We start from the raw sequence: 18,967 nt of genomic DNA, 5'->3' as shown, positions 1-18,967 counted from the left end.
GCCTCCCAAGTACTGGGATGACAGTTATGTGCCACTCCACTCTACTCAGATATCTTTTTTTTTAATATACATGTATTTAAAAATATTTCTTTAGTATCATCACAAGACATTTTAGCATGTCACAGTGCAAAGAACACAGAGTTAGGTTCAAATTTTTGTTTTTCTTTAAAGTAATTTTTTTTTTATGTTGCACTGGGCCATGGCATCAATCTCACATAATGTTGTTAAATTCTGTAAGGACCAATGTGTCTCATGCTGTTTGGCTCTTTGTAATCCTAGGTACCATTTTTACATTTAAAAATATGATTCTGAGAAGATGTTCACAGGTTGTACCAGACTGCCAAAGAGATTCATGGGGTTTTGGCCAAAACCCCTGCTCTAAGCATTCCATGATGAATCCAGGGCCTTGGATACCTATATATTATTACTGGAGACATGTGCTATATGCTGATTGTGCTATATTTTGGCTGCTTTTTACCATCTGTCTGCCTGTGAGGGATTATTTAACCTCCTCAAGTCTCAGTTTTCTCATCAATAAAATGGATAATATGATGTTCGTTTCACATGATTGTTAAGGAGTGAGCTCTCTGTCAATGACAGGTGCCCCCCCTTCCTCAGCATCATCCTTATAGTCAACAGAACCATGATACAAAACTAGCTCAGCCACCTACCACCTTAATTTTGCACAGATGCAGTCTTCTTGGGGCTGGGATTTCTCACATTTAAACCACAGATAATACCTGCCCTCTTCCCCCAACTCCCCTGGCTTGTCATGATGATCAAAGACAGGATATATGAAAGTGCTTTAAAAAAAATATAGGAGCTGGACTTGGTGGCACATGCCTGAAATCCAAGCTTGGGAGGCTTAGACAGGAGGATTGCAGGTTCAAGACCAGCCTCAGCAGCTTAGTGAGGCTCTCAGCAACCTAGGGAGACCCTGTTCCAAATCAAAGAAACAAAAAGCTGGAGGTATAGCTCAGAAGTAGAATGCCTTTGTACTCAATCTTCAGTAACTAACTAACTAACTATCTCTCTCTCTCTCTCTCTCTCTCTCTCTCTCTCTCTCTCTCTCTCTCACACACACACACACACTCCATCCATCTGTCCACCCGTCCATCCATCATATGCTATTGTATACCCCTTTCTCATGATATGCCCTACTTTATTAAAATATTAAACACATTCTTCACATTCCCAGAGTTTTTAAATTAGCATCAGCAGCACTAATGCAAAACAATAGCTAAAATTTGATGAGATCTTTTCCAAGCTGGGCTGCCTATGTATTTTCCCAAATTCCAGGTATAAAAGAGTTGGCAGGTTTTACTGAACCTCTGTGGTTACTGCAGCCTGGCTCTATCTAATTACTCTGTTGGCTTCGTACAGCTTTGTTGATTTTAAATGAGAAAACATTTGATGGGGCAGCCCAGGCTCCTGCCCACCCAGAATGGCTTCAGCTCAGCAAGTAGCCAGTGCCTGTGGGAGGGGATTGAGCCACCACAATCACCTGTAAGTTTAGAAAAATCTGAGCTCTTAGTATGTGACACTAGGGACCAAAGCAGCACAAAATGCTCTCCCTATCTTTGGAGGACACATAGGTAGACCGTGCGTATGAGGACTAATTTAAGAGTGCCCTTGGGAAATAGAAATTTGGTGAGAATCAAGAGTTTTGTTAGTAATAAAATTTTCTTTAAAGGTCATGAGATAAACCTGAATGACTCAGGGTTTTAAATCCTACTTTTAGAGAATCTCAGAAACAGAAATCCAGGATTTTTGTTTTGTTTTGTTTGAGGGGATGTGTGTGTGTGTGTGTGTGTGTGTGTGTGTGTGTGTGTGTTTAATGTAAAAATATATTCTTGAGTAAAGTTATCTTTTTAGGAGATCCTTAATAAATCTTTAAAGGGATCCTCATGAATACTTTAGAGAACTCAAATTCTATAAGGGCTTCTACTGGCAGTTTTTCTACCTGATATGAGATCTAGAACAATAATAATTTTAATAATAGCTAGGCAATAAACAGGACTTATTATTTCTGATTCCCATAGCAACATCAAGGTAGGTTCTGTTATTCCCATTTTAATCAGAGACTCAGGTAAAAATTTCTCATCTGTGATCACACAATAGTAAGTAGTTGCGCCTTGGTTTATCAGACTGTAAAACACATCTCCTTTATTACTACTGTGCCATACTGAGCTGTAAGATGTTTAAGTTCTGACTTCATATTTGGTCTTGCCTTGAAATTTAATAAAATGAAATCTGACAGAATTGGAATTGTACAGGGTTTTCTTCAGAAATATCTATTAGAGGTGTCAGAGTGATTTCATGGGACTTTGAATGCTCAGAAATTCTGGATCGTTCAAAAGCCTGGATCAAGTTCAATCAGTGGCAATTCTGCTGACCAGAGGGTGTTTTATCTTTGTCCTTTGCATTTTCAAGAGTCAGAAACCATCTTCAACTGGCTTAAACAGAGAGGGGCTACTGGCCCATTTCTCTGGAGAAGATACTAAGGTAGCTCACTCTGTAAATACAAGGCCCTCCTGGCCCAGAACTGGCCATCCAGGCGCCGACCTGGCTATGTGATCTGCCCTGATTATTCTGTGGACAGATTCTCTTCACATGGTAGGAAAGTCAGCTGCTGACTGATATGGCTGTAGGCTTATATCTTCCCTCCTATATCTCCTTAAGCATATTTGGTCACTTATTTTATTTTACTTTATTTATTTATTTATTTATTTATTTATTTATTTATTTATTTATTTATTTTTGGTGGCACTACACTCCCAGACCTATTTTATACTTTTTTATTTTTGGAAACAGGGTCTCTTAAGCCAGCGCGGCTGGCTTCGAACCTGTGTGATCCTCCTGTCTCCGCCTCCCAAGCGCGGGGATTACAAGCGTGTGCCACCACGCCTGGCCTAGTCACTTATTTTAAATCCTTGGTCTACCGTCATAGATAGAGTATATGCTGTTTCAGAAAGTATACATTGCCTAAATGGGAAGTTTTTTCCCAGGAGTAGTTGTATTCCACAAATATTTTGTTGTTTTGGCCCGTGAATTAATGCCTCTAGGGTAGGTTAGGTTAATACTATAATGGTGTTAACCACTTTTAACAACTTTGGGCAAGGGTCAAAGGTTGCACTGTCATCTTTTAATCTTGGCAAGTTCAGAGAGCAGAAGACAAGATGCTCTAGACACTTCTGTGTGCTGTCCTTCTGTCCAAAAACTTTTCTGGCCATTTTTATTTTTTTAATACTTTGATTGGTACATCATAGTTTCACATCATAATGTAGTACATAGTTTTATTTTTTATTTTTATTTTTTGGTGGTACTGGGGGTAGAACCCAGAGGCTTTCTACCTCCGGGCTATACTCCCAGCCCTATTTTATATTTTATTTGGAAACAAGGTCTCACTAAGTTGCTGAGAGCCTCACTAAGTAGCTGAGGCTGGCTTTGAACCCGTGTGATCTTTCTGTCTCGGCCTCCTAAGTGCGGGGATTACAAGGGTGTGCCACCACGCCCGGCCCATAGTTTTATTTTTAAACCTGTTTAAATCAAAGCAGAATTGGGAGGAAGCATTTGCCCTCAAATGATTGTAACCTACCAATCCTGGGGTTTAAGAGGGAATGGAATGAGGAGAGACGCTGTCATGGCCGGCATCCTCATTGCTGTAATCCAAACACCTGACCATGTATCGTAGAGGAAGGAAGATTTATTCACTCATGGTTTCCTTGGGGAATTGGGGGGTTCAGACCATGGAAGGCTGGGACCACAGATCTCATGCCATGGCGGCAGAAGAATTGGAGAGAAAACGCCAGCACAATGCTCTTCACATTATGGAGGCCGGAAGCCAAGAAAGCCAGTCAGCAAGGGGAGTTAAAGACACAGAGACAGTCCCCAGGGCCACATCCCCAGAGGTTCACCTTCTCCAGCCAAATCTACTACCTAGGTTTCCATCCAGATAAATCCATCACAATGGGATTATCCACTGATGATATTATAACTCTCATGACTTAACTGTAGCATCCCTGAGATTAATACATGAGCTCTCTATGGGGCATTTCGTCTATATCTTACCATAACAGATGCCCAGGGCAGCCAAAAAGGCAGCACCCATATTATCAATATCTCAGTGAAGCAGGGCTTTGAGCATTCCCCCATATTACCCAAGAACACCAGCACCTGTGGTGTGGTTTGTTATGGCTGATTTTTGAGGTAGAAAAAAACCAACTGTCCAAGGACCATTCAAGGAGATGAGAATAAGAACACTTACATATCTCTCTAACTTGTGCTCTCATTTTACTTGAAATCTACCAACTAGCCAGGCATGGTGGCACATACTTATAATCCCAGTACCTGGGAGGCTGAGACGGAGGAGGATTTCAGGTTCAAGGACAGCCTCAGAAACTTAGTGAGACCCTGCATCAAAATTTAAAAAATTAAATAGGGCCGAGGGTGCAGTTCAGAGGTATAATGCCTCTGGGTTTAATCTCTAGCAACAAAATGAAAAAATTTTAAAAATCTGCCACCTATTATTCCCTCCCCCTCCCTCCCTCCCTCTCTCTCTCTCTCTCTCTCTCTCTCCCCCTTTCTCTCTCTCTGACACACACACACACACACACACACACACACACACACACACACACCACTAGTTCAAAGCAACCTTCCATCTACCCTGGATCTGACTGGAATTTACTTTTATCTTGCTTTTCTGTGGTTGATATGGGCAGAGGGTACCATGAGCATAAAGCTTGCCTACCATCTTTCTGGGAACCAGAAGTACTTACTACTTTACCCATTCTGATTTACTAGTACCCAAATTGAACGCTGTAGCAAAAATTGCCTCTCTCTTCCTAAATGTTTGCTTCTCTGTCCTAGGAAAGTCCTCTGACTGGTCACAGGCTCCTTGGGATGAGCATGAGAGAGATGTGTTAGCTAAAGAAAGGAGAAAGGAGGAAGGGTGATCTAATGGCCCCAAATAATGACAGCCACGATCCCTTCCAGAACCTACACTGAGAATACACACCGCCATGTCCACCATCCAGAGAGAGAGAGAGCACACACTAGCCAGACACCACTGGAACTTCCAGGCTTGATGTGATGCCACGTGTCTAGTACACATTTTTACCAGTCCCTCTGGCATGTGAAATCAATAGACTTTAGTTGTTTTCCTCACATTAGGTATTTGAATGCTGCTCCCCTCTCCTATGTTCAAAGAAAGAGAAGGCATAAACTTTGGGGATAATCTGAACTACTTTACACTCTGAGATAACAGGAAAAGACCTGTTTACACTTGGTGCATTTTCCAAAGGACAGTAAAATATACTTCATAGGGAGCTATAAAATACCCCAAAAAAGGTTATGCTTTATGAATCTATCCATCACCATTTCAATTTGGCATAGACCTTGGTGTAATTTATACTGGAGGCACTAATGAGCTAGGCAGTTATGCAGTAAGAAAAGAGATTTTTACTTTCTGCCGTGGCGTTTGCAATAGAATGTATTATTCTAGCAATAAAGTATTGCTGTCTTTGTGTTGTGTACAGTAGGTAAATACAGTGATTACTGGAGACTTTAATAAAGGTGGAAATGGGTTTTGTTAGTAGTTCTGGCCTCTTGCCTTTACAATGCTAAAATCTGGAGAGCAGCCCAAAAAATGTTTGTTCAAAAAACACAAACAAAACAGCCATGTTTTCCAAGTAAATAAATGAGGCATTAAAATAGTGCTTGAGGAGTTGTAAACCTTTCAACCAGCAACAATAATACCTTCCTGGCCCTAAATATAGCTATATCCATATCCATATCCATGTATAAGAGTTTTGGTAGTGCACAAAAGGGAATGCTTAGTAGCACTGTTGGGGCTGCTGATAAATGTTCAACTACCTGACTCTCAGTCTAAAGAGAACAAATTCTCTCTTCTACATCTGAACTATTTTGCAGTTAAAGGTCCCCCTTTCTTTTTTTATTTAGCTTGCTAATTATTTTCTTGATTTATTTTGTATTGGTGCATTGTGGTCATCCCTCTTAATGAAGTACCAGATGGTAAAAGCATACATACACATATCACTCTTTTAGCCCTTCCCCCAGTTCCCCCCTCCCCCCTCCCTGCTCTTCCTAATGTGCAGAAGCTAGGGAGAAAAGGGTCATAGGAAGAACTCTAGACGAAGAAGGAGAAACCATAAATGAGCAAATAAGGGAAACTAACTGAGAGGATGGGAGGGGAAAAGGGAAAATTCTCTAATGTACATGATGTACATTCACAAACATATTCTTATTTATAGTCCACCAAATAACTTCTGAAAAACTCCTATCATCACAGATATTCTTACAAAATTTGGGTAAAAAAATGTGAATTGCAATATCTTACCTGAGAAATACGCCTAACTGATTCTGTTATCCCCAGGTGACCCACCTTTTTGACAATGGAGCCACTGTCTTCTTTGCTGTTTTCATGGCAGTCTGGGGTAAGTGCTCTACAGCCACAGAGCTTGGGCTCCCCTCACATGCAATGTGATCTGTTCCTTTGGAACTCTCACTTTGAATGTGAAAGGAAGGTGCTTGAGTAAATTCGCTTGGCTTTTCTATTAGCAAGATGCTGGTCATCAATCTATTCGGTTTACTTTTGAAGTGATTTTGTAGAGGAGAAATGTGTCTTACTTTTCCTCTCTTAAACCTTCAACAACTTCACCAGAATTCTGTCATTAGAGTAAAATTCACTTTCTGTTGGAGACAAAAATAAACATGAAGCTTATAGTACACCAAAAGATCTGAGAAGAACCAAATACCCGTATCAGAACCAAATACCCATATGTAGGACTGTCTAGTGAAAGTGGCTAATGAATTGATAGCCCTGTGCTTTGGAGAATATGCAGTAAGATTGTGTTAGACATTCTGTTACAGACTTTGGGCACCCGGGAACATTTTAGGGACACTTCAGGCAAGGCGAGCCTGGAATAAGTCACCTTCTGAATTGCTTTGTCTTGGGTGACAACTCATACTTAAGTCCTGCATTATTCTCTGAAATGTGCTGGTTGGAGAAAAAGAATGACTTAATCCGGGTGTTTCTTTGTAAAAAGGGACATACCTTCCATGGAAATCTAAAATAGCCAACAGCAACAACGGTTATACTAGTATCATATATTTAATAAGGGTTGCTCTGCACTAAACACTATCCCCCAAAATATGCATATTTCATCTACCTTCATCTCTGCAGCAAGCCCTAAGGAAGACAGTGCTATTATGCTCGTGTGATAGGTTAGGAAACGAAGGCAGATAGGTTAGGAAATGAAGGCAGGCGCTAGAAAGTTGCAGAGATGAAAAGTTAAACCAGGCAGCTTAACTCCTCTTGCCCTACAACTAGGATTAGGCACTGTTTGCCACCGTTCTCTCCTGCCTTGGAGAGCTGAACGTTTAGATAAAGGACTGTTATGCTTGTCCTGGGCCCATTTATGCTGCTTTGAGATGGTGACGCTCCATAAAAGCATGTCACTTCTAATGGAGCTCAGTTGAATGGTCTTGGGATCATCTCTTATGATTGACAAGTTGCAGCATTTAAGAAAACAAATGCTCTCTACTTTCAGGAAATTGCTGGGTACAGAGATGATGAGAACAGATGTAAGTGGTTTACGAGACCTCCAGAGGGACCCTGCTGATGTGTTGTTTTGTTGCCTTTGCTTTGTGGGTTCATCATAGAAACAATAAGGCTCCATTTGGGAACAGATTGTAGCAGCTGGGAGGGACTGTGTGTTGGCTTTGTGTTCACACACACACATGTGAGCACATAGACATGCACATGCACATCACATGATAGCAGGGATCCCTGGGAATCCTCCCATTCTACTATGAGCCTTGGACTCTGGACCTGAACCACGGTGCGTCTCTGTCTTACATGCTCCTTTTTGTTCAAAAAGATTCAAGGGACTGAATAATTATGGTCTAAATTAATTAGCTTCTCTCCATGGAGGGGCAAATGAATCATTAGAGAGCTAGATGTTACCACAGACCTGTCAGGAAGCAGATTATCTCCCTCTGTTGTAGTTTCTGGGGTCGGTCTCTCTCTCTCTCTCTCTCTCTCTCTCTCTCTCACACACACACACACACACACACACACACACCTTTATTTCTCTCACTTTCAGTGTTGCCAAAAATCAAATTACTCCCAGTAAACAAATAAGTGAGGTCCTTCAGTGGTCTTCAATCAAAATGACAAGATAGCTGTTACTTTAGTAAAAACACAAAGATTATAATTCTGCTAGTGGTTGGCAAATGAAGCATGTCACGTTTTAAAATTAACTTGAGTAAAATTAATCTGTTGTTTCTGTGTATTCATGCTAATTTCTTCTCTTATCACCTCATCTATAAAACCAACAAAAATGGTGACTGTATGCCTACAAAAAGACCAGGTATACACTTATTACATGCGTACCGTGTGTGGGTACAGGCACTTAATCAATTTTTCACAATCCATCAGAAAGATGAAGATATTAGCCAGCATTTGAGAGGCTGAGACAAGAGGATTGTGGATCACGAACAGCTTCAGCTACTTAGTGAGGCCCTTTGCAATCAGTGAGACCTTGCTTCAAAATAAAGAATAAAAAAAAAAAAAAAACCCAGGGCTGTGGGGTGTAGCTCAAAAGTAGAATGCCCCTGGGTTCCATCCTCAGTACTGCAAAAAATTTTAAAAAAAATAGATGAGGATATTGAAGTTCAAATAAATTATGCAGCTCACCCAAGATCAGTAGCCAATCAGTGATAGAGCCTGAATTTTAATCCAGAGCTCATCTACCTCACTCCAGAGTCATTACAAAATGTGCCCCAGGTCATGCCCCTTGCATGGATATGTTGATTAAGACCGCATCATCTCAGCAGGTTGCATATTTGTTTATCACTGGGTACTGAGTATACAGAAATGATGCCAACTCTGCTCTCAAAAATTTTGTAGCGTGTTAAGGGAGAGTTTATGATGCAATGTAAGTTCAAGGTTCCACGTCGTCAACTTCCTGAGGCAAAAGAAGAAGCCGATATGTGGAAGCTAGAGTTAAAATAGAAAGGAAAAGGGACTTCATGAAGTAAGGAGAAAGAATCAGTAGAATAGTGTAAGGGGATTGGGGTGGGGGAGGAAGGGAAGGGGCAAAGGAGATTTGAAGAAGGAAACAGACTGAATGATGTTATGTTCACATATGAAGGTGTGGCTACCAATCTCACTAGCATGCACAGGGAGGGAGGAGGTGGGTAGCAGGGATGTTATGTGTATATATGGATGTATCACTTTGAATTTCATTATGGTGTATAATTACATTGTACTGAAAAAATTCTAAAAAGGAAAAGCAGAAAAGCTTCACTCAGAACTCCGTCAACAGATGAATGGATTGCAAAATTATGGGAAATACACACAATGGAATTCTACTCAGCTATAAAGAAGAATAAAATCGTGTCATTTGCAAGAAGATGGAAAGACCTGGAGAATATTATGTTAAGTGAGATCAACCAAGCACAGAAAAATAAGGGACTTATGTTTTCTCTAATATGCTCAAACTAGGGAGTATTAAGGATACCAGAGGGACTCCAGACAATGGAGAAGAAGCCTCACCAAAATGGAAGGATAGGAGAGGAAGAAGGCTGAGGTTGATTAATGAAGGAGCTACATCTGAATTTGTGTAAAAATATAAATATAGCATAGTTAACCTGGACACTCATTGTTGGAGTGGGAACAAGGGTACCAAGCATAGTGTGAATGTATGCCATTTTCATTATATTCCACATAAAAATAAAAAAAGAAATTAAAAAAAGAAAGACTCTGAAAACAATTATTTAATACATAGCATTTTACATCTGTCTATTTTAATTACATTTAATGCTGTTGGGATTCATATATGTTATTACATATATTTTTGTTCCTTTTTAATACAGTTCCATTTCCTGGATACATCATAATTTTTCTATCTGCTTACCAGTTAATAGGCATCTGAACTCAATTCAATTTGACTATTATAAATCTGGGAATTATTGGCTTTTCTAATTTATTTTTGGTAAATTCTCATAGAAGTCTTTGTATCCATTACTCTTGAGTAAATAACTAGAGATGGCAATGCTGGATCATATAGTAAGTGAATGTCTAACTTTATAAGAAGTCATTTCCTTTATGGTTATACCATTTTGACATCACATTAGTATTATATAAGAGTTCCAGGTGTTCCCTGTTCTCACAAACACTTGGCATTATCTGTCTTTATAATTGTACTCATTCTAGTGAATGTATAATGTTAACTTGTGGCATTAATTTGCATTTCCCTAATGAGTAGTGGTGTTGAACACTTTTTGTGAGCTTGTTTGAAAAATTCACATCTTCCTTGATGAAGTGCTTGTTCACGTGGTTTGCCCATTTGATATTGTGCTGTTCATCTTATTATTATTATGTTTAAAAAGTTTTCAGTATATCCTGATTAGAATTTATTTATCACAGATATGTTTGCAAATATTTTTCCCTGTTTGAGGTTTGCATTTTTATTTTCTTAATGGTATCTTTTGAAAAGCAATGGTATCTTTTGAAAAGAGTATTTGCTTTTGATATGTTCCAAGTTTAATTTTTCTGTTTATGGCTTTTTTTATTTTATTCAAGAAATATTTTCCAAAATTAAGGATTTACTATATTATCTTCTAGAAAGCATATCATTTTAGCACATCTATTTAAGACCATGAGCTATTTTGAATTGATTTTTGTATTTGATTCCTTCTCTCTTCTGTTCTCTCTCTCTCTCTCTCTCTCTCTCTCTCTCTCTCTCTCTCTCTCTCTCTCTGAATTAAATGGGTATTTTTATGATTCAAATTCACCTGACACTTGACTTACTAGCTCTACATCTTTATTTTAATCTTATAGTGGTCATTCAAGTATTTTTTTAAACGTGTACTCTTAATTTATCCTAACCTATATTCTTTTTTAAAAATTTTTTTATTGGTGCATTATATTCATACATCATATTGGAGTACAAAACTTGTGTGTACAGACATGTACACATCACTGATTTAGCCCCTACCCAATTCCCACCCCATACTCTCCCCGTTCCTCCTTCCCTTGCTTGGCTTAGTGGTTGACTTTGATATGTTTAAGTACATTGTGTGTTTTAGAGATTTTCCTCTTCCCCCCTCCTTTCTCCTCCTCTAAGATCTTCCTTGATTTATTTATTCAATGTTTTGTAATTTTATTTGTAGAAGTTTTTATCTCCTTGGTTAAGTTTATTCCTATGTATTTTATTTTTTGTGGGAGATCCTGAGTGGAAGTGTTTTCTTGATTTCTTTTAAGTGGACTTATGGTTGCTGTACAGAAAAGCTTCTTATTTTTAAGATTGATTTTGTATCCAGATACTTTGCCGAATTTGTTGATCAGTTCTATATGCCTTTTGCTTGAGTTTGTTGGGTGTTCTAAGTATAGTATCATGTCATCTGCAAATAGTGGAAGTTTGAGTTCTTCTTTTCCTATTTGTACTCCTTTGATTTCCTTTACTTGCCTTATTGCTCTGGCTAGAGTCTCAAGTACAATATTGAAGAGAAATAGTGATAATGGAAATCCTTGTCTTGTTCCTGTTTTTAGGGGGGAATTCTCGAAGTTTTTCCCCATTTTACATGATGTTGTCTGTGGGCTAATTGTAGATTGCCTTTATGATGTACACAATACCCATAAATTACCAAGTTTATTCCTCACAGACACAGAAAAATAAGTCATTAAATTCATTTGGAACAACAAAAAACCCAGAATAGACAAAGTAGTTCTCAGCAACAAAAACCATGCAGGAAGAATCACAATACCTGACTTTAAACTATACTACAAAGCCATTGTAATAAAAACATTATGGTACTGGCACAAACACAGATACATAAACCAATGAAGCAGAATATACAACTCAGAAACAAATCCACACATTTACAGCCTATTGATTTTTTGACAAAGGGGCCAAAAACATACACTGTAAAAAAGAACCTGTTCAACAAATGGTATTTGGCAAAACTGGTTAACCATATGCAGAAAATTGGAAATTAATCCCACAATTCAAGATGGATCAAAGACTTGGAAATTAGACCAGAGACCTTGAGGCTCCTTGAAGAGGGTATAGGTCCAACACTGCAACACATAGGCACAGATAAAAGCTTTCTCAACAAGACCCCAAAGGTACAAGAAACTAAAAGACGAATCAATATGCGGGATTGCATGAAACTGAAGAGTTTCTTTACAGCAAAGGAAACTATCAAGAACCTCAACTGAAAGCCAACAGAATGTGAAATTTTTGCCTACTACTCCTCCAATAGAGGACTAATATCTAGAATATACAGGCAACTCAAGAAACTCAGCACTAAGAAAACAAATAACCCAATCAAAAAATGGGCAAGTGAATTAAATAGATATTTCATGAGGGAATAAATTCAAATGGCCAATAAATTCATGAAAAAATGCTCAACATCATTAGCAATCAGAGAGATGCAAGTCAAAACTATGCTGAGATTTCACCTAACTCCAACTAGAATGGCAATCATTCAAAACACAAACAACAAATGCTGGTGAGGATGTAGAGAAGTGGGAACTCTAAAACATTGTTGGTGGGATTGCAAATTAGTGCAACCACTTTCACTAAACAGTATGGAGGATCCTTAGAAGAATCTAATGTTCATGATGTACATTAACAAACATATCAAAGTCAATCACTAAGCCAAACATGAGAAGAAGGGAGGGGAATGGAATGGGGTGGGAATTGGGTAAGGGCTGAGTGATGTGTGCATGTATACCTCTACCATCTTGTACCCCATTAAGATGTATGACTACAATGCACCAACAAAAAATTTTAAAAACACTTTAGATCAGAGATTCTCAATGTAGAGTGATTTTTGCCTCTTTAGAGACTTTGTGCAATGTCAAGAGATATTTTTAGACATCATAACTTAAAGGAGAGTACACAGGCATCTAGTGGACAGGAGCCAGGGATACTGGTAAATATCCTACAGCACACAGAGGATCTCCCACTGCCACAATGAATCATCTTGGTTTAAGATGCCAATAGTGTTGGATGTAAGAAATACTTCTCTAGAAGCTAAGGTGATAGCCTTGGGTCTCCTGGAGTCATGCAGCCTCACTGAGTCCCTTTAGGAGAATCACCTGACACTTCATTTGTTTATTCTCATCTACAGGTGAGGATCTAGTACCACTTGTATGTAGGATGTAATGATGCCAGCTTATAATGACAACTTAGAGTTTTACAGTATTTGACATAACTTCAGTTGTGTCAAGGTTCAAGAGCTCTGCCTGGAAATGCCATTCTATTATGTTTTGGCTTGCATAGTTTTTGATAGTGTGTCTTCCATATTTCATTTCTTTACTTTTTTCTACATATTCCTCTCTGCTTTGAAGATTTTTTTCTTGTTACTTGTTTTAAGGTATGTGTTTGAAATGTGCCTTAGAGGCATTTTCTTTGTTTCTTTGAGTTCACTGAACTTTTTAAATCATTGGGTTTACAGTTTTCATTGAACTTAACAATTTCTCCTCCCTCATTATTTTCTTGCATTGTAATCTCATGTGTGCTAGGCTACTCACTATTATTCTACAAGTTACTTAAGTTCTGTTCACAAGTTTTCAGCCCTTTTTATGGTCTTTGTGTTCTGTGTGTGTTTTACTTTTTTTGTATATTTCTATTGATTTGTCCTCAAGTTCACTGATCTTTCTTCTGAAAAATTCAATATTCTATTATGCCATCTAGTGTGTCTTTCTATTTGCACTTTTTCATCTCAGATCTCAATCAGTTGGGCCTTTTATATCCTTATTACTCTCCTCATTGTGTCGATGTTTTTCTCTACTTTCTTGACATGTGAAGCATATTTATAATAGTTGTTTCACCATCCTAATTCTGTCCTGTCTCTCCATTGTGAGCTATCAGTCTGGGGGTCAATTGAATTTTCGTTTGGATATAGGTTCTACTTCCCTGTTTATTTACTTGCTTTAATTAAGTGCTAGAAAGCAATGATTACTGGCTTCTGCTATGTTTCTTAGAACTGGATGTTGTTCGGGTATGTAGTCTACTTATTGTAGATCAGTTTGATCTTTGAAATTTGTTATGAGCTTATTAAGGTAGATCTAGAGTCCCGCCACCAAGCTATCACCTTTCTGATGCCCTGTGTGTTACAGCATCTCCCTTCTGGTAAGTGGGATCATAGACTATTTCCAGCTTTCTAAGCTTACTTCATGAGAAACAAGCAGTTTTACTCCTACATATCAAGAATAGAGGGGACGTCCCTGCTGGTGTCTAGAACTTTCTCTCAGTGTAATTCCCTATTCTCTAGTATTCTAATTCACAAATTCTTGCTGACCCAACCTGTCCACTCCAATCTATGTCTCCCCCATTCAATGAGAACACTATGTGAATTCCCTCTGAGTGAAGTGTAACCTGGAAACTGCCTCTAAGCAACAAACTGGTACAGTCCACAGGCTCACTTCATCACCTCTTTCCTCTGTCTGTCTGTCTGTCTCTCTCTCTCTCTCTCTCTCTCTCTCTCTCTCTCTCTCTCTCTCTCGGATCACAGTCATGCGTTGTGTCTAATAGAGTGCTGAGAAGAGTCCTTTCAGCATACTATAACAGTTAACCCCTTGTGGGTGCAAGCCAGATTCCTCAGGTTAATGCAATTTGATGACATTTGACAGAAGGGAAGCCTACTATCAAAGAGGGCTCCAGAAAACTATTTCCTTAAGAAAACTGCAATGACATGTAGTGTTTCCTCAGCATCACCCACTCAAAAACCTTGTTGGAATATCTAGAGCTAATTTAAGCTGGGGAAGCAGACTCCTCTTCTGAACCTTCCCAACACCAATGCATAATACAGATCGTGAAAATACAAGAGTACAGGAGAGAATGGCATATCATGATGACCATCCAGAGCACCCTTTTTCTGTGTCAGGATACTTAGAAACCCAAACTAGTCATCATATATTGTTCCATTATAGAAATCAGTGCCTCTAGCAAAATACCTGGCACTCCAAAAATGCAGTTAATAAGTGCAATAAATAATTGTCATGTGAATGGAAAGAAGAGAGCCGAGTCTTCAGTCTTGATCACTGCTTCTTCCTGCTTGATTAATCAGTCTTCTTTACTCCATTACATAGAATAGCCCAAGAGACTGAATTCACATCAAGATATAACATCTTACACTAAGTCAGATTCTGCCAAACTAGAGTTTTGTTTTATGCATTGATATGAAAATGATTATGTATGTGAATTAAGTCATTCTCATTTCCTAGAAGTAAGAGAATTATCATTACCCAGTTTCTGAAAATGCTTTGAGTCATCAGACAGTAGATCATCATTCTGAAATAAAAATTATCCTTTACCTACGTATGTACTGCCCATTTTATCACTGGAAAGACCAGATTCTTGTTTTTGTACAAACAAATGGAACACAATCTTTTGACAAAATAAGGTGGAAAGTTAGACTAATGGTCCTGTAAGCTTCTCACTTTTTCAAAATAAGAAAAGAATGCTTTTACAATTATTTTCTAGAATTAGACATAATTCTCTTCTGGACTAGCAGAGTAGATATTTTCAGTAAAAATAAACAAAGTAAGTCTTTAAAAACCTATTGTATTCCCAGTCAGTGAAAAATGGTAACATTGTATTCCTAACAGTTTTAGGAATAAGTGTGGGCTTCTTCAGGCCCCTTGGAAGAAAATTACAAATCTTTGGAAAGGACAGAGAGTAAATGCCAGGCTCACACAACCTACAACCTGGGACATAATCCTTTATATTTATAACCAGTTTCAGAACGATGTCCCCCATTTGGTTGGAAGAGTAGGCTTTCTTTGTCTTTCTTTTTGAGTCTTCTCACTTCAACAGAAATATAAGTTACCAGACTAGAGAGCAGACTAGAAGTTAAGATATAGGCAAATCAGGGCCAAATATCAGCTTTGTCATTTCCTGGCTCTGTGATTATAATTGAGAAGTACATCATGCCATGGAACTTATGATATTATCAGAAAGGAGAGTTTTTTGTATAAAACTCTGTAAATACTTTAGTAAGATGATAAAAGATAGTAACTCAGTTGGTTACTTTTCCTCCTTCCTATTTTCAAAATGCTAACCATGCCTCTGTCTTTTCCAGCAAGAAACTCAAATTAGTTAGGATGAATAAAGTCAGCTTCTGTTATATACAAAACCTGAATCTTAGCATTTATTAGAATCTTAGCATTTATTAGAATCCAGCCAGGTCATCTCGGTTGTCAGGCAGTTTTTTATATGGTCATTCATATGGATGGATAGGTTCCTTCCATCTTGTGACTCTTTCCTCTTCTGAATACTCAGAGTCCTCTCTGTTCATGCAGCAAAAATAGAAAAGGAACTCAGGGAAACCTAATTAATTCTTCAGTCCAAAAGTGACATACATCAATTATACATCAATTTGAATAAAACTTGAATCGTGGTCAATTGAATAAATTCTGGCAAATGTAATCTAACTCTGCTTGGGAGGCTAATAAATGTTTTAGTTAATATTTGTGGAATAGCGGTATGCTACGTATTTGCTTGAAACTGTCAAGGATTGTTCAGTTTAAGAAAATGATTAGAGCACGAGTTGCAGAACATTCTATATCACGTTTCTTTTACATCCCTTATAAGTTGCCTGAGACAGTCTCCTCAATTGTGTATGAGTCTGAGCCAAGAGTGTCCTGGTACAGTAATCTCCCTTGTCCACAGTTTTGCTTTCCATGTTTCAGTTACCCACACAGGCAGTCATGGTCCAAAAATATTAAATGGAAAATTACAGAAATAAACATAAGTTTTAAACTGCAAGTTATTCTGAGTAACTTGATGAAATCTTGCACCGTCCAGCTCCATCTTCCCCAGGATGTGAATCATCTCTTTGTCCATCATATCCACTTTGTGAATGCTACCCACTGTTACCCACCTGCTTGTTAGTCACTGGGTAGCCAGCTCAGTTATCAGATCAACTGTCATGGCATCACAGTACTTGTGTTCAAGTAACCCTTATTTTACTTAATGATGGTACTTAATTATAGCCCCAGTGTAAGGTAATGACGCTGGAAATTTGGATGTGCCAAAAAGATGCTGTAAAGTGCTTTCTTTAAGTGAAAAGGTGAAAATTCTCAACCAATACAAAAGAAACATGTCTTGAGGTTGCTAAGATCTACGGTTAGAATGAATAGGAAAGAATATAGACTAGAGAGGGCTTGGTACAATCTACAGTTTCAGGCACTTTCTGGAGGCCTCGTCATTTATAGCCTAAGGATAAGGGAAAATTACTGTGTTTAAAATTAATCTAGGCCGGGCGAGGTGGCGCATACTTGTAATCCCCGCGCTTGGGAGGCAGAGACAGGAGGATCACACAGGTTCGAAGCCAGCCGCGCTGGCTTAAGAGACCCTGTTTCAAAAATAAAATAGGTCTGGGAGTGTAGCCCGGAGATAGAAGGGCTCCCAGGAACCCCAGTACCACCAAAACAAAACAAAACAAAAAAAAAAACATTAATCTACCTGAACACTAACTCTGATCCTACCTACATTGAGAGGGCAGAAGACTCAGATTTTCCTAATGTTTCAACTATGTTGTGAGAGGACTGTTATTTGGGATTGGCATCGACACCTCAAGTGAACCTCCTTTGTGGGAAGGTTAGGTAATAGAACAGGGTGGAGATGAGGGTAGAAAAGGAGGAGGAAAAAGTCTGCAAAGCTTCACCTTGTCAGTGAAATTAATAAAGTTTTCAGTAGTGTGGCTCAAGATTGTTCTAAGATCTATAAGGGAAATGAATCACAGGGGACTTTATCTTCATGCCTTCAACAAAGTGTCCCAGTGACCAAGTGAAATGTGTCTCTTTTCTCTTACCTTAGCTAAGTGTATATATTGGCTAAGGTAAGGTCAGGCCACTCTAACACAAACACCTAACATCATTCGGCGGTATAAAAACCCAGAAGTAATGTCTCTCTTATGTAAGTCTGAGGTAAGCCCCATGTGGTCATTCAGGGCCTTATGTTCTTACGAAAGGGTTGTTTGCCATACCTTCAGATCTTGTGGTTATTTGTATGATCTCACTGGTTCATGTGTGATTCTTTGCTGTACTTAACTTCCCAGATAACTTGGAAATACAGTATAGTTTAACAACCATGCTCTCAGCAGCAGACCTTGTACTGTGGAAGACAGCAAGGATGGATTTTAAAGAACTGTTGGTAATCTCTGCCAGAGAGCACATGTACTCAAATACTGAAAACACTACTTAGAACAGAATCATGCTTTATTGAAAACAAGAGAAGCATGAGTTTCGAAATGTAATATTACTACAATTTATTTAACTGGCACTGATGGAGAAAGCATTCAGAAGGTGTAGGTGCATGTCCTTCAAACGTTTTAATTTCATATGAGTATGAATGTAACATTTATATTAAAAACAAGTATGTTAAATAGATATTTAAATGTGTACCTAAAATAAATTCATATGTAGATACTTACTGTGAAGAGCATTTGAAGCCGGGCATGGTGGCGCATGCTTTTAATCCCAGCATTTGGGAGGCTGAGACCGGAGGATTGCGGTTCGCGGACAGTCTCAGCTACTCAGTGAGGCCCTCTGCAACTCAGTGAGACCCGGTTTCAAAATAAAGAATAAAAAATAGGGCAGGAGGTGTAGCTCGGAGGTCGAATCCCCTTGGGTTCCACCCTCAGACCCGCGGAAAAAAAAAAAAAAAAAAAAAAAAAAAAAAGAACATTTGAGGGACAGAAAGTCACTGTCAATCAGATACATTTGAACTGCTAAGTTTTATTTTTGCTTTTTTGCCCCTTCCTGCCCTTTGCTTTTAAAAATAAATGCCCTATCAATTGGAAAGATGTTGGTAACCCAGTTTTCTCTATCCTTACATCCCATGAGCTTTGTCATTCTGATAACTTTGTTCTGCCTCCACTTGCAAACCAGCTTAACTTAATTCTAAGTAAAATCTTATGTTTG

At 38.6% G+C, this 18,967-nt stretch overlaps 1 protein-coding gene across 2 annotated transcripts in view; it reads left to right on the top strand.

The window, feature by feature from the left end:
• The window catches only part of ANO4 (anoctamin 4), a gene marked incomplete at both ends in the record, with an annotated part of 438,431 nt that overhangs the window by 363,766 nt on the left and 55,698 nt on the right, over positions 1–18,967 (top strand). For both annotated transcript variants that reach the window (XM_080705232.1, XM_080705233.1), the window contains one exon: positions 6,398–6,458. In XM_080705232.1, coding sequence (XP_080561358.1) covers positions 6,398–6,458 — 61 coding nt within the window. The remainder of the gene's footprint in view (positions 1–6,397; positions 6,459–18,967) is intronic.

Source organism: Muscardinus avellanarius, assembly GCF_963383645.1.
Source record: "Muscardinus avellanarius genome assembly, chromosome: 11".
Taxonomy (NCBI): Eukaryota; Metazoa; Chordata; class Mammalia; order Rodentia; family Gliridae; genus Muscardinus; species Muscardinus avellanarius.
The sequence above is the reverse complement of the archived record's forward strand: the minus strand, read 5'-3'. Positions and strand labels throughout refer to the sequence as shown.